This window comes from Balaenoptera borealis, assembly GCF_965194805.1.
Source record: "Balaenoptera borealis genome assembly, chromosome: 16".
NCBI lineage: Eukaryota > Metazoa > Chordata > Mammalia > Artiodactyla > Balaenopteridae > Balaenoptera > Balaenoptera borealis.
The window spans coordinates 78,676,913-78,702,662 of NC_138872.1; the positions used below are offsets into that span (position 1 = coordinate 78,676,913).

Here is a 25,750-nt window from a genome sequence, read left to right on the forward strand (position 1 = left end):
AAAATTAAAAAAAAAAAAAAAGCTTTCAAAAAAAAACACACAAAAAAAAACTCAGTTCATCTCTTAACCTCTTCCATGATCTGTATTTAGGGGCAGCAGGAATTTTGGGGTTTTTTTGGCCATGCTGCACACCTTGTGGGATCTTAGTTCCCCGACCAGGGATTGAACCCAGGCCCTCAGCAGTGAAAATGCCAAGTCCTAACCACTGGATCCGCAAGGAAGTCCTCCATCTGTTTTACAGACGGAGAAGCTGAGGCTCAGAAAGGGGATGGCCATGCTGCAGTGGGGTGGAAGCCCTCCCCGGGCCCATGATCTTGTGTACCCAAGAGAATCTTTCATATGTGTGCCAAAGAAGACATGCTCAAGCGTGCTAAGATTACTCTTAGTAACAGCAAGACCATGGAGGGAACCCAGATGGCCAAGGACAGGAGAATGGACAAATCAATCGTGGTACAGTCACTCAATGGAATATTACAGAGCCCTGAAAACAAACAGCTATGGCCACACATTTCAACCCTGTGTTACGTCATGTTAAGTGACAGAAGCAAGTTCCAGGCTTGTTACAATAGGACACCTTGGTTAGAAAAGTTAAAAAAAAAAGGGACTTCCCTGGTGGCAAAGTGGATAAGACTCTGCACTCCCAATGCAGAGGGCCTGGGTTCGATCCCTGGTTAGGGAACTAGATCCCACATGCTGCAACTAAGGAGCCCGCCTGCCACAACTAAGACCTGGTGCAACTAAATAAATGAATAATAATTTTTAAAAAGTTAAAAAAAAAAAGCAAAATGAAACAATTTTGGTTTAGGCCCGTATTATATGCAATAGACATGTTAAAAGAAATCAACCTGTGAGCAGTGATTAAATCACGGGGGACGACAGTGTCAAAGACATTTTTGGGAATTTGAATACAGACTGTCTATTAGATGATAGGGAGTTAGTAAGTTTTATAAGTGTGACAACGGTATTGTGGATCTGCAAAAGAATAGCATTGTTCTGGAGAGTTGTGGGTTGTGTGTTGAAATATTTAGGCGTGAATAGTCAAGATGTCTGCAACTTACTTTGAATGGAGAAAGAGGCAGAGACAGAAATCAATGGGGCGGGGTCTGTGCCTGTGGGAGAGACAGAGAGGGACGGAGGGAGGGAGGGAGGGAGGGAAGGAATTTGGCAAAAAACGTTAAGAATTAATGACTCCAAGGACTTCCCTGGTGGTCCAGCGGTTGGGACTCTGCGCTCCCAATGCAGGGGGCCTGGGTTCGATCCCTGGTCGGGGAACTAGATCCCACATGCATGCTGCAACTAAAAGATCCTGCATGCCACAACTAAAGATCCCGTGTGCCGCAATGAAGATCCCGAGTGCCACAACTAAGACCTGGCACAGCCAAATAAATAAATAAATAAATATTTTTTAAAAAAGGAAAGTATTAATGACTCCAGGGAATTCCCTGGCGGTCCAACGGTTAGAACTCAGCGCTTTCACTGCTAAGGGCCTGGGTTCAACCCCTGGTCGGGGAAATAAGATCCTGAATGTCTGGGTTTCCCTGGTGGCGCAGTGGTTAAGAATCCGCCTGCCAAAGCAGGGGACACGGGTTCGAGCCCTGGTCCAGGAAGATCCCACATGCCACAGAGCAACTAAGCCCGCGCACCACAACTACTGAGCCTGCGCTCTAGAGCCCGGGGGCCACAGCTACTGAGCCCGTGTGCCGCAACTATTGAAGCCCGAACACCTAGAGCCCATGCTCTGCAACAAGAGAAGCCACCGCAATGAGAAGCCCGTGCACCGCAATGAAGAGTAGCCCCCGGTCGCCCCAACTAGAGAAAGCCCGCGTGCAGCAACGAAGCCCCAACGCAGCCAAAAATTAAAAAAAAATAAATTTATTTTAAAAAAAAAAATATCCCGAATGTTACATGGCGAGGCCAAAAAATGAAAAATAAAAAAAAATAAAAAAAATAAAAAGAAGAAGAAAGAAGAATTAACACAAACACAAAAAAGAGAATTAATGAATCCAGACAAAGAATATATAGGCAGGCATTATACTATTCTTTTTTTTTTTTCCTGCAGTTTTGCAATTTTGAAGGGAAAGAAACCAAGAGAATGACACACATAAAATTCAGAATATTTGTTCTGGGGAGAGAGGCAGACAGGATGAGGGAGAGCACGTAGGTGGATGTACGTTATTGGTTCTGTTCTGATTCTTAGACGGGTGGTGGGTTCACGGGCATTCACCATAGTATTTATTAACAAGTGAGCAAACAAATATGTGGGAATACGAATGAAAGAATAAAAATAAATGAATGCTAAATGCAATGTGGTATCCTGGATTGGATTCTGGAATGTGAAAACGACATCAGTGGAAAAACTGAAGAAATCTACATAAAGCCTGTAGCTTAGTTAATCGCATGGCACCAATCGATGTTAATTTCTTAGTTTTGACAAATGGACCATGGTTATGCAAGATGTTAACATCCTACATGGGTCAGACGGTATTTGGGAACTCTGTGCTATCTTTGCAACTTTTTGTAAATTAAAAATCATTTCAAAATAAAAAGTTACAACCATCAATCAACTGATTGATTGATGGTTACATGCAGGGATTGATGGCAGAGTGGGTTATAAGCCAGGGATCATGACGGATCTGATCAGTGCATGGGGTTCACTGGGGAGGGGGACAGGGGAGGGAAGAAAGCAAGCCTTCTCCCCCAGAGTTCCCTCGAGCTGGGCTCTGTGCCCCCGTCAATCCGTCTCCCTTCCCTGGGATGGAGGGGCGTGGTGGGTGGACCACAACCTGCCTGGGCAGGTGATCCAGGTTCCTCCCTGGAGCCCAGATTTCTGACCTTCAGCTGACCCACGGCACACAAGAGCCTGGAACAATGGCCAACAGAGAGCTGTCTGGCTGGGGCGTCCCCTGTTGGGGCTCCAGGCCCTTTCACTGCCCTCCCAGCTGCCAGACACTGGGATGCAAATCCTCCATCTGCCGATGCCACGTGCCCACCAGAGACGGTACCTGGCGATTTACGCAGTGATGCTCTATCTTCCTCACGACAAGCCTGACCTCTAGGTGTTATGATCCTCATTTTACACATAAGGAAACCGAGGCTCAGAGGAGTCAAGGTGCCTGTTCCCAGCCACCAAGGCCGCATTGTTTGCGATGGGTGGCGCTGAGGCTCAAACTCAGGTCTCTCTGACCCCTGGGTGCTGCTTTCCCATCCGGGAACAGCCCAGTACCTCCTCAGAGGGCTTTCTCACAAACTCTCCTGCAGCTCCATACTCGAACCTGCAAACCTGGCTGGGCAGAGCAAGTGCCAGGTTTTCTTGTGGGGGTCTGTCTTGGACAGACAGTCCTGGGAGCAGACATGGCCATGGCCCTTCCCAAGGGAAATCGTCTCCTTCCCTCTCCTCTCCCCTTCCCTCCTCCATGGTCCCAAGGCCGAACTGTGGCCACGACTGGCCAGGTACGGAATGCCACACACTAAGCGTGATGAGCAGGGCATCAGCACCCAGCCCGGGCGAGGTGGGCAGACGGAGGCAGCGGACCGCACAGGCGAGGGAGGGCTCTACCTTCTTACGCGGGGAGGGGGGGTACCGATCCCGATCCTCATGCTGTACAGCAAACTCTGCAGCCAACGACCCGAGAACAGATGCTTCCTGTGGGCTGAGCGTGCAGTCTGTTTGCCCGTGTTCAGGATTACAGCCCCGGCACCCGCAATAACACCCGACACGTCACAAGCGCTCGGTAAATAACTGTGTGAGAAATTAAGCTCCTGCGTGCCCGGCACTCTTCCTAGATCTTTGCATGCATTCCTTCACTTAATCCTTCTGACAACCTTACGAAGTTGGTCCTAGGAGTGTCTGCATCCTACAGACGAGGAGACTGAGGCACACAGAGGAAGCCACGTGCCCCGGGTTACACAGGGAGTTAGAGGGACAGCCAGGATTCACCCCAGCCCACTGACCACCTGGCAGTACAGCCTCGTTCTGCTGTGGCTGGGAGGACAGGGCAGGAGTGTCCGACTCAGCTGCTGCACACGGGGAGGGAAGAGATCTTCCTTCTGTTCCATCCATGCTGCTGTTTCTTCTCTCTCTGCACCCGCAACCCCCAAACCCGTGTTTCCGCCTGCTCCCTCGAGCACCTTTGATTCTGCACATCCCAGGCCGGCTTCTCCAGGTCCCCTCAAACCTGTCCCTCCTCCCTTCTCGTGGGTCCCTGGCTCCAACCTCCCACACGGTCGCTCAGGAGAGAAACCTCGGCTGAGCAGTGGCTCCCAAAGCTGTCCATGCCCTAATCCCCAGAGCCTGTTACTATGTTTCTTTACATGGCAGAAGGGACTTTGCTGGTGTGATTAAGTTAAGGATCTTGAGGTGGCTAGATTATCCTGGGTTATTCGAGTGGACCCTAAATGTAATCACAAGCAGCCTTGTAAGGAGGCAAGGTCAAATGCAGAGGGAGAGGGGACAACAGAGGTTGGACGGATGTGCTTTGAAGATGCTGGAGGGGCTACAAGCCAAGGAATGCAGGCGGCCTCTAGAAGATGGAAAAAACAAGGAAACAGATTCTCTCTCGGAGCCTTGGGAAGGAACCCACTCTGCGGACACCGTGACTAGCCCTGTGAGACTCATTTCGGACTTCTTAGCTCTACAACTGTAAGGAGATAAACCTGTGTTGCTTTCAGCCACCGAGTGGGTAATTTGTTACAGCAGCCAACAAAACCTCTCTGTGCCCCCTTGTCTCCATCCAAAAATCCAGGTGGGTCTTCTCACCTGCCCTCCCTGAATTCATCCTCTGCTTTGCAAGCCACTCAGATTTTTCTAAACAGTCTATCTGACCATGTCCTTCCCTCGCTTTAAACTCGCTGAGGGCTCTCTGTTGTCCGTGGGGCAAATCCATCCTCCTTTCCCCGGCGAAGAAGATCCTCTGCTGGTACCAGTGAAGTTGTTTTCACCCAGCCCTGCCACTCTCCAGGTCCCCACCCAAGAGGGCGTGCAGAACCTGCTGTTTCATGGAACAGACAGTGGAAACCCGGGGCTCCCCTACTTTGTGGAGCGGAACGGAAACCTTCTCCCGCTTGCCTTGGGTGGCATCTATAATCCGGCACAGTGGGCCTGGGGCCTGCTGAGAAGCCATCATTGCTCAGGGCCTGACCCCTGACGTCCCTGCAAGATGCTCAGCCGCGTCTCTGGGCCGTGGGAGCCTCACGGCCACAAGGGGAGAAGGGCCTCCCCCAGGGAGAACGGGGTTCTTCCACTCAGCCCCAGGACACCACCCACTCCTGGCTCCTCCCGGTTTTTTCCTTACCCACAAAGGCTGAAGGCACCAGGGCCCTGGCCCTCTGACTCCACTCACTCCCGATGATCTCATTCTGTTAGGGCTTTAAATACCAGCAACAGGCTTGTGATTCCCCAAATTATACCTCAAGCCTGGAACACTCCCTGGACACGCCCCCCGCCCCCACTGTACATGGAACAGCACCTGGATAATACCCCAGACTTAACACGCCACAAACACGCCTGAGACTCCCCCTCTCCCCCCACCCCCCCAGCCAGCTCCTCCTGCATCTTCCTCATCTCAGCTACCTACCGGCACCTCCATCCTTCCAGAAGCTCAGCCCAAATCCCTGAGGTCAAACTCGACTCCTTTCTCTCTCACAGCCCACATCAGCAAATTGTCGGCTTCAGCTACAAACTCTGCCCAGAGTCAAGGACTTACCACCACTGCTGCCACTACTGGGCCTCACCTGCTTTGCTAGGACCAACTCCCTACGTCGTCCCCTGCTGCCACCCCGTGTGTCCTCACCCAGCAGCCAGAAGGATCCTGTTAGATCCTAAACTGGATTCTGTCTCTCCTCTGCTCAGAAGCCTGCCCTGGCTCCCAGCTCACTCGGAACAAGGGTCAGCATCCTGCCCCATCGTCCACAGTCGGCCTTCTCTCCCATTTCCGCCTCATCTCCTACCAGGTCCCCCACCCGACCTGGCCTCCCACCCTGGCAGGGGACCTCAGGGCCTTTGCAGTCTGGACTCGGCCTGCCCGGCTCTTCTCTATGCCCTCCTGGCTCATTACTGCCGCCTTCAGGCCTCTGCTCACCAACCTCCCCCGGCCACTGCACATCCGGGGTTGTGACTTCTCAGCGCTCACACCCGGTACACTTTACCCTTCGCACATGGTCTGTTCTCTGCACCCACACCAAAACGTAAGTTCCATGAGGCAGGGTTCTCTTTAATTGGTGTTGATCAAAAGCCACTTACACCCAGCCCAGTGCCCGGCCCAGCAGACACCTCGGAACCGTTCACAGACTAAGTACCTGGCCCTGAGCTCCCAAACCTGCAGGGGGCCCTCCGCAGGCTGTGCTGTCCTGTCCCCATCCCCACCTCCCACCAGGAGGTCTCTTTGGCCACCAGACCCTTCCCCACCCCACCCCACCCAGCCCAGGAGGTTGGAAAGATCCGGTCCACCCAGTAAGCCACGTGTGCTGAGCCATCCTTCGTGCCCCGCCCCCCAGGCCTCCACTTGCATGGCTCAAAGACGCATTTATCAGCCAGCTAGAGAGCTTCTGTTCCGCACGCAGTGCCTGGTGACCCTGAGAGCTGATCTCATTCCAGCCTAAATAAAGGCGTTGGTTGTTCCTGTCGGCTTGGGTGGTCCCAGCTGGGGAACTAGTTTCGGTGAGGTTTTCTGGAATGCTGCAGAAGAGCCTGAAGCCCCCCACTGCTCGCTCCTGGGGTCTGAGGAGCCCCCTGTCTAACAGCCGCTGGAAACCTTGAGGTACCCTTCCCCCACCTGGCAGAGCTGAGGGAGGGCAGGGCTGGGACCACCGACCAGCCCAGCGGCAGACTGGGGCGGCCACGACCCAGCTGGAAAGGGCGGGGCCTCCCTGACATCAGTCACATTGTTCCGTGGCCCACTGGGCCGCCTCTCCTGCAGGAAAGGAGGCAGCCAGCCAATTCTGGGCCTGGCAGCCGGGCGTCTGCCCACAAAGGCCTCCAGGCCCCACCCAGCAGATGCCAGCTCTTCCCGGGAAGGCAGAAGTGAGATCATTACTGGAGCCTAATTAACAAAGAAAAGCAGAGATAATGAAGTGGAGAAACATGTGGCTGGCACTGGAACTGTGACATCTTTAGAAACTTGAGAAAGGAGGGTTTTATTTTGAGCTCTTATGAGTTGGAAGGGTGGAGGGGGGTGGCGTAGGGAAGAGAGGGAGGCAGGGGTGCGTGACAAGGGTCGGGGGGTGGACCATGAAGGCTGTCCCTGCTCCATGTGACCTCGAGGCCCAGAGATAGCAAGTTAACTTATCCAGGGTCACAGACAGTAAGTTAACTCATCCAAGGTCACCCAGCTCCCGAGGGCCCAGCAGGCGACTTGTTCCTGCTCCTATTCAGTCCCTCCCCCCACTCCCAAATGCCCTCTGCTGAGGTCAATCCCAGGCCCCGCTCAGGTCCCCTTCTCCAGGAAGCCCACTCCTCCCAGCACCCGATGAGTGACAGGAGACCCCGCAGAGACCTCGCAGAGGCCCCAATGGGGACCATGACAAGAGGTGCCATTTGGGGCTGGAGCCGTTCCCCCCTTGTAGCCTCCCCGCAAATGGGATCACAGCCCTCCCCTCCGCAGACCCTTCACCCACAGCTGAGCTTCTCAAACTGGGCCTCAGGCAACGCTGGGGGTGGGATGTAGGTCAAGTGGGAAGATCTATTGTCTCAGAAGAACGTAATCTGACATAGTTCCTTGAATGAAAACTCAAGTGGAGACTCTCCCGAATGGGGCCTTCCTAGGTAAAGCTGGGGCCCGGCAGAGCTTCGGCCCTGTCCCGCGGGGGTGCTCGGGCTCCGGCCTCGGGGACGTCAGCGGAAGAGCTTGCCAAGGCCGGGTCTGCAGGGTCCAGTCCACGCTGCAAAGCCAGGCCTTCCAGGCCCTCCACGCTCCGGCCTGGCCGGCCTCTCCGCCTCACCCCTCCCGCGCGCGACGGGCCATTTATTCCTCCTTTCCTTGCCCTGCTGGGGCACCCCGGGGCAGCCCTGCTGTGACTATTCCCACTTTGCAAACAGGGAAAGCGAGGCCCAGGCAGGCAAACCAGACTTGCTGCTGGAGTCACACAGCAAGTCGGCAGCTCTGCTCTGTCTGCGGGGCCGGAGCCCCTGCTCCGGAGTGGGGGCGGCTGGCTGCTCACCAGGGAGTTCCCCCAAGCTGGCAGGGAGGGCTGAGCTGCTGGGGTCCAAAGAACCAAACCAAAAGAAGAGGAAGCTGGAAGCCTGTGTTTGGCCAGAAGGGAGCTGGGGCGGGGCAGCTGTGGGGAAGCCTGGAGCCGGGCAGCAGAGGGAAGTGAGTCAGTGGGTGGGGAGACCCCTCTGTCTGCGCCCTCCCTGGTTCTAAAGGGCTGGGGCTCCGGGCAGACAGGCACGGGATGCACAAGCCGAAGGTAGCTGCAGCGGGCAAAGCCCCTCCCGCCTCTCCTGCAGTGCCTCCAGGTGAGTGGCTGCTCGGATGCCTCCAGTGATGGGGAACTCACTACCTAACAAGGCGTTTTGTTTTTTTTTTTAAGCCACTGCTATTCGAGAACCGTTGGAGAATGTTCATTTCCTTGATCTCTCTGGCGTTGCCTAGGACTCTGCTCTCGTGGGAGATTTGCAAACAGCTGCCTGACTCAGCGCTTCTAACCCGCAAATCCCTCCACCTCCTTTCCTCGGGCTCCACCTCCTCTGTTCCTTCACAGGCTCCTCTCCCTCAAGATCTCTTGGAGGTCGGTGTGCTCCCGGCTCTGCCCTGGGCCCTCTCTGCTGGCTCCACGCTCACCCAGGCCAGCCCCAGCACCACCCTGCAGGCTCTCAGCACCACGACTGCTCCGGGATGTCCCACAGGCCTGCAGACCCCGCCTTGGGGATGGACACCACTATCACCCTTCTGGAACCTTCTGCCCTCTCTCCCTCCTCACGCCCCACTGCCACCTCTAGATCCTAACCCCACCCATCTCTGGGTCCCACAGCCCACGCTGCTCCAGTTTTGCCTTCTCCCATCCACCTTGGTAGGTGGAAGTGTGGTTACCATGGTAATCATAAGACAATACAAATCCAACCCTATCATTTCCTTGACTGAAAAAGCCTCCAATGCCACCAGAGAAAGCTTGAGTCCCCAGCGTTTAGGTCAAGGCCGTGCATGATTCGGCCTTATTCTTTTGCTGCGATCTTCCCCCCACTGCCCAACCAGCCCAGGCTCCAGAACGGCACGGCCGTGGGTATGACTTCAGCCCTGTGTTACCTATGTGACTGCTTCCTTCAGCCTCAGTGTGCTCAGCTGCAAAATGGGAATGAAAACAGCATCTACCTCGCAGGCTTGCTGTGAAGACCCCACGAGGCTCTGGGGGAAAGGCCTGGGGCCTGGCACGCCTTGGGCACTCAGCGAGGGTTGGACATGGATGGTCATTTCAGGGCTCCCCACCTCTGCAAGTGCTGCCCCTCCGCCTGGAATCCTCCCATCCCCCGGGAGGAACGTCAGCTACCTGGGAAGCTCTCCCAGACCCCCAGATGCGCGTGGCCTGCCTGCGGGGAGCTGGTTTTCCTGGGGGAGGGGGAGGACTGGTCTTTGCCTGCGGGTGGCACTGAACTTGCACATGGCTCAGGACACCCACACCGCTGCCATCCGTCCTTTTTCCTGGGGATCAACGCGCGGGCAGACACGCCTTCCAAGCCCCTGGCCGTCCCTGTCTCTACCTCCTCTCCTCTTTCCAGTCACGTCTAAACCCCTTGGTCATCAACAGCGGTGGCCCCTCCACGGTGTCCAGGTCATACTTCCTTCTGAGACTGTCCCTTCCCATCTTTCTAGCCCTCCCTCTAGGACCCTGACTCCAACAATCTTCCCTCCGCCCCAGTCACCCTTCCCCTGTCCCCCTGTGTGCGGAGGGGTTCTGGCAGTGCTCTCAGCACCCCCTTCCCCACCTCCTGTTCTCAGGGGGACGTCCCTCCTCTGCCCACTCTCCCCACCCTCTCTGCTGCCATATCATCCATTTCTCTAAAATCACAGTCACTATTCAATCTCTGAAACCCTCTCCTCATCCCATTTCACCCTGCAGCTCCCACCCCACCTCTCCTCTGTCCCTAAAGGGCCATCACCTGCAGCTGATGAGTTCATTTCTTTTCTCTTGTTCTCCCCTGAGCCCACGATTCCACTCAGGTCCTCTCCCCTCCCTGAAACTGCTCTTTTTTTTTTTCTTTAATAAATGTATTTATTTTATTTATTTATTTTTGGCTGCGTTGGGTCCTCGTTGCTGTGCGCGGGCTTTCTCTAGTTGCGACGAGGGGGCTACTCTTCGTTGCGATGCACGGGCTTATTGCGGTGGCTTCTCTTGTTGTGGAGCACGGGCTCTAGGCGCACGGGCTTCAGTAGTTGTGGCACGTGGGCTCAGTTGTTGTGGCTCGCGGGCTCCAGGGTGCAGGCTCAGTAGTTGTGGCGCACGGACTTAGTTGCTCTGCGGCATGTGGGATCTTCCCGAACCAGGGCTTGAACCCGTGTCCCCTGAATTGGCAGGCGGATTCTTTTTTTTTATTTTATTTTTTTTATTTTTATTTTTTGGCAGGCGGATTCTTAACCACTGCGCCACCAGGGAAGCCCCCGAAACTGCTCTTGACCGTGCCATGCCTGGACCTCTGGGCTGCTCCATCCCACAGGCCCATCTCAGGTCTGAACCTGACCTTGCAGCAGCACTGGGCCCAGGTGATCACTCTCCTTCTTCAACAGTTTCTCACTCAGCTTCCAGGACATCACACCCTCTGGGGGTTCACTTGTCTCTCCTCAGCTCTAAATGCTGGAGGGCCCCAGGGTTCATCCTCGGACCCCTTCTGACTCTCCATGCTGAACCCCACTGTGATCCACCAGTTTCATGACTAAAATGCATGAAATACAGAATGGCTCCCGACTGCACGTCTCCAGGGGGACTCTCTCTGTAGTCAAATGCTCTATCCCTGAGCTATACCCCTCCGTGCGGCTCTGATTTGTCGATCCAACTGCCTTCCCAGCCTGTTCACTACGGTGTCAAATTTGCCCACCACTCAGATCCTCACCTCCCCTTCCCTCTCCAGCTGCTTGGGACAAAAATCTTGATGCTATCCTGTTTTGCTTTGGGTTTTTCTGTTGCCACACCATGTGGCCTGCGGGATCTTAGTTCCCCGACCAGGGATCAAACCCATGTCCCCTGCAGTGGAAGCGTGCAGTCCTAACCACTGGGCCACCAGGGAAGTTCCTTGATGCCATCCTTGATCTCTCTCCTTCCCCCTCCCCACATTCACTCTCAGCAATCCTGTTGGCCCTACTTTCAAAATATGTCCAGGGCCCCAGGGCCTTTGCACTGACAACTCTTCTCCCTGGATGTCTCGACCTAGATTTCTTTCTTTTTTTTTAAACATTTATTATTTATTTAGTTAGTTAATTTATTTCTGGCTGCACTGGGTCTTAGTTGTGGCACGCGGGATCTTCATTGAGGCACGAGGGATCTTTCGTTGCGGCATGGGCTCTTCGTTGTGGTGCGCGGGCTTCTCTCTAGTTGTGGCGTGTGTGTTTTCTCTTCACTAGTTGTGGCGTGTGGGCTCCGGGGCACGTGGGCTCTGTAGTTTGTGGCACGGGGGCTCTAGTTGAGGTGCGCGAGCTCAGTAGTTGTGGCACGCAGGCTTAGTTGCCCCACGGCATGTGGGATCTTAGTTCCCTGACCATCGACCTAGATTTCTACATGGCTTATACCCTGTCTTCATTCAGGCCTTAACTTCTGGTGGCCTCTCTAAAATTGTGCTCTTGACAGACAGTCCTATCTTTTGTATTTGTCTCCACGGCACTTGTCACTATTGAATATGATACTATTTGCTCTTATTTACCTGTCTCCCCTATTAGAATATAAGCACCACAGGGGGTAGAGATTTTTTTCTATTTTGTATTCCCAGATCTTGCTTGGCGTACAACAGGCATTCAATAATCTTTTTATTGTTGTGCAAATAAGTGAACTCAAAGGATTATGAGCCTTAAGGGTTAGACAGGCAGGACTAATGTTATAGATGCTGATAGCCAGAAGGGGGCAGCAAAGACATACCCAGTGTGGATGAAAGGTTGGGGGTGGGGAAAGCCTGGGCACATGGCTGTGTGACCTCCAGCGAGTTCCTTAACCTCTCTGAGCCTGTTTCTTCCTGTAGGACTGGTTATTGGGGGAGATCAAATGTGCTGGTATGGGAAGGCTTGGTAGTCAGCAAATCATCAGCATGTTGTGGATGTTAGGTATCCACGGTTTGAGGAGTTGCCCCAATGTCCACTCTTGGGGGACAGGACTGTTATATAACTATGATGCACCCTGATGACAGACCATTGTAAAGTGTTTTAAAGACATGAGAATGTTGTAAAGCAATTATACTCCAATAAAGATGTTAAAAAAATAAAATAAAATAAAATAAAGACATGGGAAAATGCTATGCTTAAGCGTGTATGTAAATTTATGGAAAGGACGAGATATACAATTAATAAGCTTGGGGAAAAATCTGGAAGAAATGTATCATCGTAAAAATAAACAGCCATCTGGGCAGTGAGATCTCCATATTTTCCAGATTTCCACCATGGGTATGTATTCGTGTTTCCCGACCTACTAGAATGTTCTACAGCTGTTGCTACACCAGCTACCTGGACGGAGGGCCTCTCCTTCCTTAGTCACCACTGATCTTTCCCAACATATCATGAACAGCCCCCTTTGCTGTCCTGGGTTTGCACAGCCTCGGGCCCCTCTGGGTCTGGGGAGAGACCCACCTTGACTTGGTGCTGCTGAGGGCAGAGACTGTCCCCAGCCACCTGCCTCTCTGGCCCCTGGCCCAGTGTCCCTAATTTAACTCAGTGCTGCTGCAGGCAGGTGGGTGACAGCCTGGCCAGGTGACAAGGAGCTTCCAGTGGTGTGTACCTTGCCCAGGCCTCACTCACTCAGGCCCCTGGGATTGAGCCTGGTTTAGTCAGACACCCGCTCTGTGCCCTCACTTAGGCTGTGCCCTGTGTTAGAACTATACCCCCTTCTGCTCAACTCCAAGGCCCAGCTTAATGTCCCCTCCTCCAGGAAGCCTTCCCGACCCCCAGGAATAACAATAACAACTGCCAACCCCATTGGCTGAGCCCTTCCCATCACAGCCGGTCCAGGGCCGAGGGCTTCACAAACATCTCTCTCAAGCATCAGCAGGGGGAAAACCATCCTCCATGGCTCAGCCACCACTGCCCACCATTCATTCATTCAGATCACCTGGGGAGGCAGATATGACCATCTCCATCTCACCGATGAGGAAGTGGAGGCTCGGAGATGTGAAATAATGAGCCCAGAGTCACAGGGTTAGTAAGAGGCGTCTGGGGTTTCACCCTGGCTCTGTCTGAGCACCAGCCTGTGCTCTCCCGTGGCCCCCACACCACCTCGGCCCCCAATCCCAAAGCACATCATCTGCCACCCCTCCACGCGCACAGGTATAGCCTACCTTTCTCCAGGCTATGGCACCTGCCAACGTTCCGCCTCCCCTAGAGACCTGACCTCCTGCTCCAATTCACCTCGGAACCCCAGGAGCTGGCTCGCATCAGGCTTCAGCGACTGTCTAATGGACAGTTTGGGAACAGCCCTTTCTGGGGCAGGAGCTGCACCCGGCGACCTCTGGTGAACCCTCGGAGGCCCCTGTGAGTCTGGACACCTTCCCAGCCCAGCGTGACAAATGGCGTTAGGAAGCACACAGCTGGCCTGCCAGCCCATCTGCCCCGGTCCCTCCAGGCTGACACCTGGCCCAGAGCGCCAATGCCTGGAAAGGCGCTGGCAGTTCCATCCCTGAGGCCTGGGGCCAGGGCCAGGTGCCCATCTCTTCTTCTAGGAAGCCTGCCACCCTCTCCCATACCACGTGGGCAGAGGAAGCATTTCCAAGGGCCCTCTCTGCACACAGAGGGGCCACAGGGAAGGCCGATGGGTGGGCGGGCAGACTGGCACAGAGAAATGGGGGGCAGATGGCCACCCTGGGGTGATGGCTGTGATTCAAGAAGCTGTTTGAACAGGAAGATGAGCTGCCGAGCCCCCCTTGCTGGAGGGCGAGCCGTGGTCAGTGGAAGAGGTCACCCCCCCAGAAGGGGGCGATGGCTGCTGGCTGCCTCTCCGCCCCCCAGTGTTTCTCCCCAAAGCCCGACGCTCCGCAATTTGGTGGCTGCTCTGAATTACGTGCCGCCCGCCTGGCATCAGTGGGCCTCCCTGACGGAGCAGAGAGCCAGGTGTGGAACCAGCGCTTCCTCCACTACAGGTTGGGCGTCCCAGGCAAGTCACTGAAGTTCCCTTGGCCTCAGTTTCTTCATCCGTAAAAAGGGGATAAAAAAAGGTGATACGCAAAGCGCTGAACTCACAGCCCAGCATACGATCACGTGTATTTCTTGCTTTTCAAACTCGTTAAAATACGTGCATACCCCTGGAGCAGCTATATTTTCAGGCCTCCGTGGGGCCCTTCCTTCTGGGTAGGAGGGGCTGGGGATCACAGGGTGTGCAGGGGGAGGCCGATGGACTGCCTCGCCGTGTTTCTCCTCTCCATCAGCAGAGGGAGGACCGGCCATCCTTCCCGCTGCCGCTCATGGGAAGAGGACGGACACTGCCCGGCTCTGACACCAACTTGGGCAGAAAGTGAAGTCGGGACGGGCAGTGGCTTGAAGCTGACTCAGTGGCACAGGGCTGACAGGGTCACGGGGCCCCTGCTGCGGGGCAGGCGAGCGGACCACAGGCTGCCCACCACGGTCCTGGAGCAAGGCAGGTCCACAGAGGGCTGAGTGGCCTGCCACAGAGCAGGGATGGGCCTGGGGCCCCAGGTGGCACCAGGGAAGGTGTGTCCTGCCCCCCATGGCCGATGAGAAGAGGGTCCCCGGGCCTGTGATGTTCTCACGAGCACCTGAGCCCTCGTACCCTTGTTCTGTCCTGCAGCCCCCAGAAGCACAGGCCTACCTCTCCACGGGGGCGAAGTGCTCCAGATCACGGGCCTAGAGGCCGGCCAGGCCACTTGCTAGCCGTGTGACGTGGGCACATTGCTGAAACGCGAGCCTCAATTTCCCCCTGAAGGTCAGGCTCTGGCGCCAACCTCACAGGTGTGAGGAGTAAACGAGATGCCTCCTCTGTCTGTAATCACGGTACCCAGACCACTGCCCAGCCCTAGGAGGAAGGACCTCCGGAAACATGTGTAAAATGGACCCACGGGAAGCGGTCAGCACAGGGTCTGACACCCAGTAATCTCTTGGCAAGGTTTCCGCCGGGGCCACCACTGCTGCATTTTGCTGCTCTTACCTTCTTAACATCATCCGACGGCTTTCACACCTCTGAGAGTTCTGCTTCCCCAGCTGACCACCTGCCTCTCCCTCCCTCTCCTCCTGGCCCTCCAAGTCCTGCGCTCCCTGAGGCCCCGTGAGAGCCTTCCTCTCCAGAAAACCCTCCCAAGCACCCTTCCTCTGCTCCTCCTCCTTGGGGTCCCTGCAGCCCGACGGCAGCTGCCACATGGCTACGCCCCTCAGTGAGTCTGGCCCCCCTCCAGGTCGCCCCTTCCCCAGAAGCCCACCAAGCCAGGCCTGGGCGCAGGGAGTGAACAGCTATAGGTGGCAGGGTCAGGGCGCACGGAGGTGGGTGAGGAATGAAGTGGATGTGACCGTGACTGTGAAACTGGATTCCTGTACTGCAGGCTTTCTCTGTTCCCAGCACAGCCTCCCCAAGGGCCCAGGGCTGCCAGTGACTCCGAGTGAGGGGAGGGGAGAGGCGGCAGAGCTCCTCCCCGTCTCTCCACACGCAGGCTCTGGGGTCTGCGTATGCAGCTGCCTCCTTGGAGGCCCGGCCAGCCCCGAGTGCTGACCAGGTGGTCATGTTACCCCCCGCAGGGACAGTCCCTGCTCATTCAGGGTTTGGGAGGGCCAGGACATAGCCCGGGGGATGGTGAGGGGGTGGTGGATGCCTTGAAACGGGGCCAGGAGAGGCATTTTACGAAGCGGGTAAGCACTCACCCACATCCCCCCGCCAAGCTCGCAGGTTCCCCTGCAGACACCCCTCCCTCTGAGGTTAGGAACCCACCCACCATCAACCTCATCTGTTCACCAAGGCCCCTGCATTAGGGAAAGTGGGGGGCACTGACCCGGCCAGGCCCCTCCCTCCTGAACCCCCATCCCAGGCTTAAAAGTCACCAGTGCCACCCCACCATCCCTTTCTCTGTCCCAGGAACCGGGGCCAGGCTCCAGCTTGGCCTTCCTCCTCCCTGCTGGGGCCAGAGCCCAGGGAAGCGGGAGGACAGAAGGGCGGGGGCTCCCGCCCCAGGGCCCTGGAACCGGTACCCCACGGTGCGCTCCACTCCGGCCTCTGGCCCCCAGCACCATGGCCCACCCCCCATGTCAAGTGGTCCCCCATAGCCAGCGCCTCTTACCAGGCTTTGGGATGAGTCCTTGAAAAGGCCTGGAAGAGAAACAGAGATGGGGGTGTCAGGGGAGGGCCTGGGAGCTTGTGAGGAATGCGTGGGACCCACCCCAGACCTGCTGAACCAGAATCTGCATTTTAACAAGATGCCCGGTGCTTTGTGCGCACGGGACCCTGGGGACCCTGGGACGATGCGGCAGGGCCGCTGTGCACCAGGCCAAGCAGGGTCTCCCGCTGGCTCTGCCCTGCTGGCCCCACCCAGCTAGCTCTGTGGCCTGGGGCAAATCACTCGTCTCGGTTTCCTCTGCTCTGACACGGGCCAAACTGCCTCTTCCAGGGGACTAGGAGGGAGTGCAGGTGCCGCAGCAGGTAGATGGGGCCCACGAAGGCTGCCCCCGCTATGGTGGCTGGGGGGCAGGGGAGCTAGTCTCACCTCTGTGGGGCTCCCTGCACCCTGGCTGGCCTGCAGTCCCCCCTTCCTCCAACCCCCAGGACCCAGGGTGGTGCTGGAAGAGCTGCCTTGTCCATGGAGGGCAGGTCCGCCCGAAGGAAAGGCCAGGGGTCTGTGGTGTGAGCCCCCTCCCGTGGTAGCCTCGCCTCCTTTCTCTCCCCCTTCCCCTGAGTACCTGGTGACGGTGAACTTGATCTTGTCAGCCACCGCAAGGATCCTCTCCAGGTTCTGGGAGCCAAAGGTGCAGGGCTTTCGGAAGGGGATCCCGGGGGGCAGCCCCTCGATGATCACCGAGCCGGGGTTACTCTTGATCCTCTTGTAGGGGACCTGGACGGGGTACTTGATGCCCAAGGCTTCCCCTGAGGACGAGAGGGACAGAGGAAGTGTTGTCAGGAGCCAGAGGCGGGGCTGGTGGGTTGTCAGCAGCCAGGGGGTGCTCCAGGCACGAGTGTGATACACCCCGTGCACAGGGGGCTACGGTGGGGGGCTGTCGTGTAGCACTGCAGAAAGGCACAGTCAGTGAGGGACTGGGAGGCAGGGGCCCTAGGGGGGCGGGGGTGTGGGTCTGTGCCCAGGGCAGGCTGAGGAGTGGCCAGGGGACGTGTGGCTATGACTGCTGGGAGAGGGCAGGGGCTAACGTCAGAGGCCTCACAGCTTGAGAATCTGAAAGCCGTCTCAAGGACGGTACCTCGTGGGCACAGCTGGCCCTTCCCTACAACGCCTGATCCTCCATCAGCCCCACAGGCTCTGCCTCACCCTGGTTCAGGATGGGCCTGGCCTAAAAGGGCAGATCGCATCTGGGAGCAGGGAGGCCAGCCAGGGTGCGGCTCAGGCCTCAGGGCTCTCTTTCCATATCTGGGGCTCGGCCTCATTCCTGTCGCCAATCCCCTCTGCAGAGGGCTGTGGCATGTCCATCCCAGGGACTGTACTTTGTCTCACAGCCTGGGAGCGGTCCTGAGTCCACTGCTGATCTACTCTGGGCCAAGGCCTGCTGCCTGCTGTCAGGCTGATGTGAACGTCCATGGCTCTCTGACTTAGGTGGGGTGCACCATGGGAGCCCCCTCCTGGACGGAGGGCTGGACACTCCTCAAGTGTCACAGGATGCCCCTTTACGAAGATGTGCTGCAGAAATCTCTGCACGTCTTTGCACTAGGAGAAGTAGCTTAACTTTTTCTGGGCAATAAACTAATTTTTATCTTGTGGACACTGGGAATGGTATAACTGGCCTCATTTCCCTTTTTGCTCTGGCTCCTAGGAAACTCAGAGCTTGATGCATGCCCCGCATCTAGCAAGTACAGAATGGCTGAGTCTTCATGTCACCCCTGGCTTCGTGCCATTGCTTCAGCTTGTTTGTTTGGCTTTATTTAATTGAGATGTAATTCACATACCATAACATTTACCATCTTAAACAATCCAGTGGTTTTTAGCGTACTCAGGAGGTTGTGAAATCATCACCACTATCTAACTCCAGAGCGTTTTCGTCACCCCAAAAAGAAACCCCATCCCCATTAGCAGTCACACCTCACTCCTTCCCTCCGTGCCCTGGCAACCAAACTAATCCACTTTCTGTTTCTATGGATTTCCAGCCTGTTTTAAATTCTTTATCCTGACTTTGCTGCAGACAGAAATGTACTTATACCCATCATCCATGAATGGGAACACTGCCGTCTCTACTTCCTCACTCCTTGCCCCCAAAAGGGCTCTTGCTAAAATGATTGACGGCCTCTGTGTTGCCCAACCCAGAAGGTATTTGCTCTCTTTTGGCAAATCCAACACAGATGACCACTCTCTCCTCCTCGAAGCCCTGTCCTTGGTGTCCGTGATGCCTCACTTTCTTGGCTTCCCCTTTCTGGCCACTCCTCCCCCTCCTGGACTTGACCTCTAAACACGGGGCTCCTTGGCTTTCTGCATGGGTCCTCTTTCTGCTCTCTTTGCACCCCTAGGGGTGTCTCCTCTGCTCCTATGATCTAATTTTTGCATCCAATCCAGACACCTCTCCTGAACAGCAGACTTGTCTCTCTGCCTGCCTATGAGACATCTCCACTCACCCTTCAGACTCAACATATCCAAATGCAACCCATCATCTCCCCTCTTCAAACTTCCCCGCTCAGTGAGGGCGCTGCCCCTTCTCCCTGGCTGGCAGTTTGGGTATCTACCTGTCTCTGGCAGCTCTGTACTCCCCCCTCCTCCCCCTTGTCACGGTGACAGGTCTGGGTAACCCAGGCCTAAGCCAATGAGCATGTGGCATTTCTCTGCCATGGGGCTTGGGTAAAGACTGGACATGTGACTCAATGGGGATCAATGAGAAACAGGGGAGGGCCCAGGGAATTCTAGGAAACTATCAGGCTTTCCTGAGAAAGCCTGTGGAAAAGTCAGCTCTCTCCCTGGATGGGATGTCTGGATCTGCTGTGGTCATTCTGCTAGCAAGCAGGAAGTTAGCCTGAGATGATTCTGACACGGTGGAAGGACACCAAGTTCATTCCCTGAGCTGCTGGATCCAGCTAATCCTGAAAGCCACCCTACTGCTGGATTTCCTGAGTTATGGCTAATTGTACTGTCCGAAGACAGCTGCACCAATCTTTCTCCCATCCCACATGCTCCTCTTATAGTGTAACATCGACACTCCCCATAGAGAATGGGGTCTATATTCCCTCCTCTTACACTTGGGTGGAACTTTGTAACTGCCTTGACCAATGTGCAGTATGGCAGAGGGGACACTGCACAACCTCTGAGGCTGGGTCATAAAAGGCAACATGGCTTCCACCTGGCGCTCTCTCTCAGGACACTCAGGAGCCCTGACCAACAAGCAGGAAATCCAGCTACCATGGAGTTGCTATGCCAGAAAGCCCACGTAGAGGGGTCACACAGAAACTGAGAAAGATGCTTGAGGGGCCCAGCGGTTCCAGCAGCAGCTCTTTCCCCAGCCTAGGCGTCAGACATGTGAGTGAGGATGCCGTCCAGATGACCCCAGCTTCATCCGCCTTCTGCCTGCAACCCCGGGACAGACCGTGGGTGCCAGCTGCCCAGCTCAGCTTGCTCCCAAAGTCCTGACTCGCTGACACCCTCAGAGATAATACATGATCATGGTATTTTAGGCAACCACGTTTTAGGGTGATCTGTTGCGAAGTCATAGTAACTGAATCATCAGCCAATTAACCCCCTTAACGGTTGAAGCCAGTTTGTTTTTGTTACTTGAGACCAAAAAGCACCTTAACAGATACAGCTTGTTCTCCTCGAGGCAGGATGCAACTGGATGCCTCCACTCCTCCCGCCGCCCCTGTCAATTTGCGCCAGTGATTCTCCCTCTGAAGCACATCTCACTCCATCCGGTTTCCTGCAGCATCCCGGCCAGGGCCTGTCCAAGCCATCATCACTCTCGCCTAAATACTGCTCCAGCCTCTGGGCTGGTCTCCCAGTGTCCACTCCCACCCTCCCACAGCCACTCACTTTCCTCACAGCAGCCAGGAAGACACTTTAAAAGTGCAAAGCTGCTCCTTTTTCTTCAATCCGCCCAAAACACAAACCCGATATCATGGTTCCCTCCAAGGCCCTGGCCCATTGGATCTGTCTTCTGGCCAGCTCGGCAGGGCCCTCCTCTCCCCCAGTGCCTGCCCTTATGCTTCGGCTTTTGGCTCCTTCTTATAGCTGTCTATCTACCTACATATATATACATATATATATGTATATATATATACACATATATATTTTTTTTGGCTGCACTGTATGGTTTGCAGGATCTTAGTTCCCTGACCAGGGCCCACGGCAGTGAAAGCACCAAGTCCTAAGCGCTGGACCGCCAGGGAGTTCCCTTGGCTCCTTCTTAAGACAAGCCTCAGGGCCTTTGCACATGCCATTACCTCAGCCAGAATGCCCTTCCTTCACACTCTGCTTGATTACCCATCGTTCAGTTCTTTCTTCCAAGAGCCCTTCCCTGGCTTCCAATCTAAGGAAAGCGATTTTCTCTAGAGCAGCCTGCTCTTCTCCTGCATAATCATGGGACAACGCCTCACTGTCACTGGATTCTGGGTAGAGCTGTTCAATGTCGGTCTCACGTCACTGGTCTGCAGGGTCCCCCAAGGGCAGGGACTGCGTGGGTTTTTGGTTTGTTTGTTTGTTTTTGGCATGTGGGATCTTAGCTCCCCGACCAGGGATCGAACCCGCAGCCCCTGCCGTGGAAGCGCGGAGTCTTAACCACTGGACCGCCAGAGAAGTCCCCACGAGACTGCGTGTTTTCTTCACTGCCTTTTCCCCAGTGCCTGGCACCCAGTAAGTGCTCAAGACATATCTGTATGCAGGTGAGTGGTCTTCCCAGAGGAGACCACGGCCAGAACTGGTATGCTCCTGCCTCTCCTCCCTCCCGCCAGGGTGTCCCGGGACTCACCGTATTTCTTATTGAACAGATCCTGGACTTGCTCCCTCAGCGTGTTGGCAATGTCGATCCGTGAGAGTCTGGCGTCATAATTTTCTGCAAAGTGAAAAACGGTTACGGATTTGGGCCGTTAAATGAAAAGGCACTTGGTGACTTTAAAGGAATATGATTTCCTAACTATGGGGAACTCCTTCTCAGGCAATTATCAGCTCCGTGGAGTGGGCCCCTTGGAGTCCTCCAGCACTAACTTCTTGACGGAGACGTGTGTCTTTTCCGGAAGGACGCACACTCTCGCAACAAGAGCGATGAGTTGGAAATTAACTGTTGACATTTGAAACCCACACCCGTGAGCCAGCCCTGGAGGTGAGAGACGCCATGAAGGGGAGCAGCTTCCTGCGTCACCGGCGGGTGGAGTGGGGCCTCGTCAGGGTCAGGCGGGAGGCAGGAGGCAGCGCAGGGACGTGAGCTCAGAGGACAGGGCAGCTCCGCGGAGGCAGGGAGCCGGCCTGGCAGCCCCCAGTGGTCACTCATCCACCCAGAGGCTAGCTCTTAAGGAGCCCGCGTGTCAGCACCTGCCACGAGACCCCTGGATGAGCCCCCGGCCTTGGGGAGATTAGAGCCTGGCACTCCCTTGTGGGAAGAGAGAGGTGGAGGAGGATGGAGGGAGGGGATGGGTCTCTGGCCGGTTGGACCCCAGTCTGCTAAGAGGGCTGAGTACGAGGAGTTACGGGGTGAGGTGAGAGCCGGAACTCCCCCATCATAGAAAGTTCCGGCTGCCCAGGAAGGAGTTGAGAGGCTGGGGGGGTAAGCAGGTGCCCCTCTGGGATTTGGGCCCCATCTCCTCGGGCTCCTCCACCCACAGGGGCTGGCCCTTCCTGCCGCTGGTCTGGCTGACCCCACTTTCTCCTCAGGGTCACACTGACCACCCAGGGCCCACATGGGGAGCACCCACCCTAGGGGACTCACAGCCACACCCTAGAGCTGCCCCGACGTGCACGTGGACGGCTGCTGTCAGCCACTGCAGCCCCTACTGCTACTACACTTGATCTTAACCAAAAGGTAATACCAGCCTCCACTGGGGGGAGGGAGCCTCCCCCGTCAGACCCTGGCCCCTCTCTGCGTCTGTTTCTCACGTCCGGTCCTCTCCGCAGTCCTGCACTCAGGCTTCCCCATCTTCCACGCCTCTTCCTCCAAACTCACGTCCTCCCACCCCTCCTTGGCCCAACCAGAGCCCTGCTTCTCCGGAGAGCCCTCCCTGCCCTCCGTGACCTCCTCTCCTCGGATTTCAAAGCACTAAGAGCACGGCCGGCTGCCTAATACGAAGCGGGCAGGTCAGCTGCTTCCCCAGACGGACAGCGGGCCGGCTCCCACGCCCTGTACCCCTGAACCCCCAGCCACCTTGCGGAGCCTCTCACTGGAGCTGGCAAACTCCAGCCCTGCCTGGCTGCCCGCCCGCCTCGCTCAGGCCCCGGGGGCCCTGAGGTTGGCGGCCAGCCCCTCCCACCCCTAGCCTGGCCCTCCAAACCCAAGCCAGGTCAAGGTCATGGCACTGGGACTGCGGACCCCATCCTGAGCTGCAACCTTACCTTGAAAGCCCTGTCTCTTCAGGCTCTCGTCCACAAGAGGGTCCCCGGAATCCCTCTCTGGGGGCGGGGGGGAGAGAAGCCAGGGTGAGCAGGCAGCTCCTGGGACCCGGGACAGAGGTGGTATCTGGTGGGGGCAAACCCAGCAGGGAGGGCAATGGGGGGATGCCAGGGTAGACGGGACCAGGACAGAGGAAGCAGGAGGAGGGGTGATGGCAGAAGCCTGGGACCCCTCCCACGCCCGGCCCGCGCCTCGGCCCGTGACCCTGCGCAGGGTACCTTGGCTGTCCGTGAGGGGCTCTTTGACTCCTTCGGTGAGCAGCTCAGGCCTGCAAGACACAAGTGGGGCTATCACCAAGGTCCCTCCAGGGCTCCCCGGTACTACCCAGCTCTCCCCCTGGGCCTCAGTCTGCACATCTGTGCAGTGGGCGCTCCTGGCTCTGGACAGTCAAGGTCTGGGGTTGCTGCCTCCCAGGCAGCTGTCCTGCTGACCCACGTGTGTGATCTGGGGGCTGCGCTGGGCTCTGAGGATCCAGCCAGGAGCGAAACCAGCCTGGTCCTGGCCCGGTGGAGCTGACGCCCTCACTCTCGGTTCCAGGATGCTGTGTAAGTGCCACTGGCCAGGGTCAGAGCACGTGGTCTGGGCGCCTTCCTACGGAGCTGGTCTGAAGCGTAGACACAGTCTGGGACTGACTGTGGCAAGATCTTGGAGGTGTAGGGAAGGTCCAAGGTTTCTGGCTGACACCATTTCACTCTGGAGTCGGGGCCTCGGGGAACAGACCCAGCTTTACACTAATGTCTGTATCCCTGCAGACTCCACAGAGCCCGTCCTCACATTAGGTAACCCGCCCGACATCCTTCAGGTAGGCACTGTTCTCCATCATCCCACCTGCAGGAAGAGGAGACTGAGGCATCGGGAAGGTGAGGAACGTGCCCAAGACCACACAGCGAGAGGGGCAGAGTTCAAACTAGGTATCCCCTCCTCCTCGCCCGCAGCCTCTCCAGCTGAGGGACCCCTCCCACCCCAGGCCTGTTTTCTCATCTGAAATGGAATAATAACCCTGCCCTGGCTCAGAGGGGAACGGGCCTCATAAACCCATGCTTGAAGACACAACAGGACCGCAGAAAGCACTCTGGCCTGGGAGCTGGGAGCCCTGCTCAGTGCCTGTGGGGAAATCATTACATTTTCTGGGCCTCAGTTTCCCCATAAGAAGGCAGAGAGGAAGTGATGGGGGGTCTAAACGCAGTCTGAGGGCTTTTCCAGCTCTTGAAACTGTGATCCAAGGCAGGGCTGTGCCTCCTCCCTCCCTGGCCCTGTAAGCCCAGCTCTGTGTCAGGCACAGATGCCCGCTGCCAGGAGGGACACCAGATCCTCATCCACCTGATGGGGGGGCGGCGCCCTGAGAGTCTGGCCTTTGGCCTCACTCCCAGGCAGGGTCTCCTGTGTCACTGCTTGGACACCCCTGTGAGGAAAAGCTCAGCACCTCCCCGGGAAGCCTCACCCACAGACCCAACCTCACACTGAACCCTGGTCCAGCATCCCTTCCCTTCGGGAGATTTGAAGGAGTGATTCTGGTACCTGTTGCACCCACCATGCCCTGTCAGCCCTCCTCTGGCCAATGTGACCTCCCCAGTGCCCTCAGCCTGCCATTCAGCACAGACCCCCGCCACCCAGACAGGCCTGCTACAGCTGGACAAGGTTGCACCAAAAATGGGGCACTTAGAATCAGTGCTGTATAATGTAGCTTGTCTGGAGCTTGTCAAGCCACTGGTATCAGCCAGACCTCTTGACCTCCAGGGAGGGGAGGGGGGCTGGAGACAGTCCAATCACTTGGCCAGTAATCCAGTGAAGGCTAGCAATGAATTCCAGTAAAAGTGTGGACACTGGGGTCGGTGGAGCTGCCTGATTGGTGAACACACTAATGTGCTGGGAGGGTGATGGGCCCTGATTTCACAGGAAGAGGGGATGGAAGCCCCACGTCCAGTCCCTCCCAGACTTTGTCCTTTATGTCTCTTCATTTGGCTGGTCCTGATCTGCATCCTTTCTATAAAACTCTCATTGCAATACAGTGCTTTCCTGGGTCCTGTAAGTCGTGCTAGTTAATTATCACACTTGGGGAGGGGTCCTGGGAACCCCTGAATTTGCAGCCAGCTGCTCAGGAGTGTCGGTGGTCTAGGGACCTTTGAACTTGTAGCTGATGTTGGAAGTGGGGGTGGTCTTGCTGGGGACTGTGTCCTGAATCCGTGGGGTCTGCGAAGTCTGGGAGGTCGGCACCAGAACTGCCCTGCAGCACTGCAATCAGACAGACCTTCTGCCACTCCTCCCCTGGACCTCAGTCTCCCATCCGTGTGAATCCACCCATGGTTTTAAATTTCCCAAGGTTTTTTTTTTTTTTTAACTTCGGAGAATTTGATGAAAGCAAGGGACCCTATTCCCAGAAGAATGCACAAAAGAATATGAAAATTTTGGATATATGTTTGTTCAAGAATCTGGGTTAAGAATGTTTTTTGATCAAAGATTTAGAGAGTTTGATTTGATTCTGTGCCAACTCTCATCAACTGGCAGTTGCTGTCTGGAGGCTGTTTAGAAGGACATGGAATTCAGGTTTAGGTGGAAATCAATCCATCAGTGATATCTCCTCCAAGTGATGATTTCTCATATATATTTTTATAGGCTCACTGTATTTCAAAATAAGGTCTTTAAATGAGGACATTAGGGTGGGCCCTAATCCAATCTGACTAGTGTCCTCATAGGGAGAGGAGATTAGGTTACAGAGAGATACCAAGGATGTGTGGACAGACAGAAATGACCATGTGAAGACTTAGCAAGAAGGTGGTTGTCTGCAAGCCAAGGAGACAGACCTCAGGGGAAACGAACCCTGCTGACACCTTGACCCTGAACTTCCAGACTCCAGAACTGCGAGAAATAAATTTCTATTGTTTAAGCCACCCAGTCTGTAG

General features: G+C 55.9%; 1 protein-coding gene across 2 annotated transcripts in view; it reads right to left on the reverse strand.

Annotated features, from left to right (window-relative positions):
* The window catches only part of GTF2IRD1 (GTF2I repeat domain containing 1), a 124,057-nt gene that overhangs the window by 25,466 nt on the left and 72,841 nt on the right, over nucleotides 1-25,750 (reverse strand). The window contains exons 18-22 of one of the 2 annotated variants that reach the window (XM_082358554.1): nucleotides 23,069-23,118; nucleotides 22,793-22,849; nucleotides 21,219-21,302; nucleotides 17,013-17,196; nucleotides 16,397-16,425 (exon numbers count right to left, since the gene is read on the reverse strand). In XM_082358554.1, the coding sequence (XP_082214680.1) occupies nucleotides 16,397-16,425; nucleotides 17,013-17,196; nucleotides 21,219-21,302; nucleotides 22,793-22,849; nucleotides 23,069-23,118 (404 nt within the window). The remainder of the gene's footprint in view (nucleotides 1-16,396; nucleotides 16,426-17,012; nucleotides 17,197-21,218; nucleotides 21,303-22,792; nucleotides 22,850-23,068; nucleotides 23,119-25,750) is intronic. The other variant, XM_082358555.1, reaches the window with a different exon arrangement.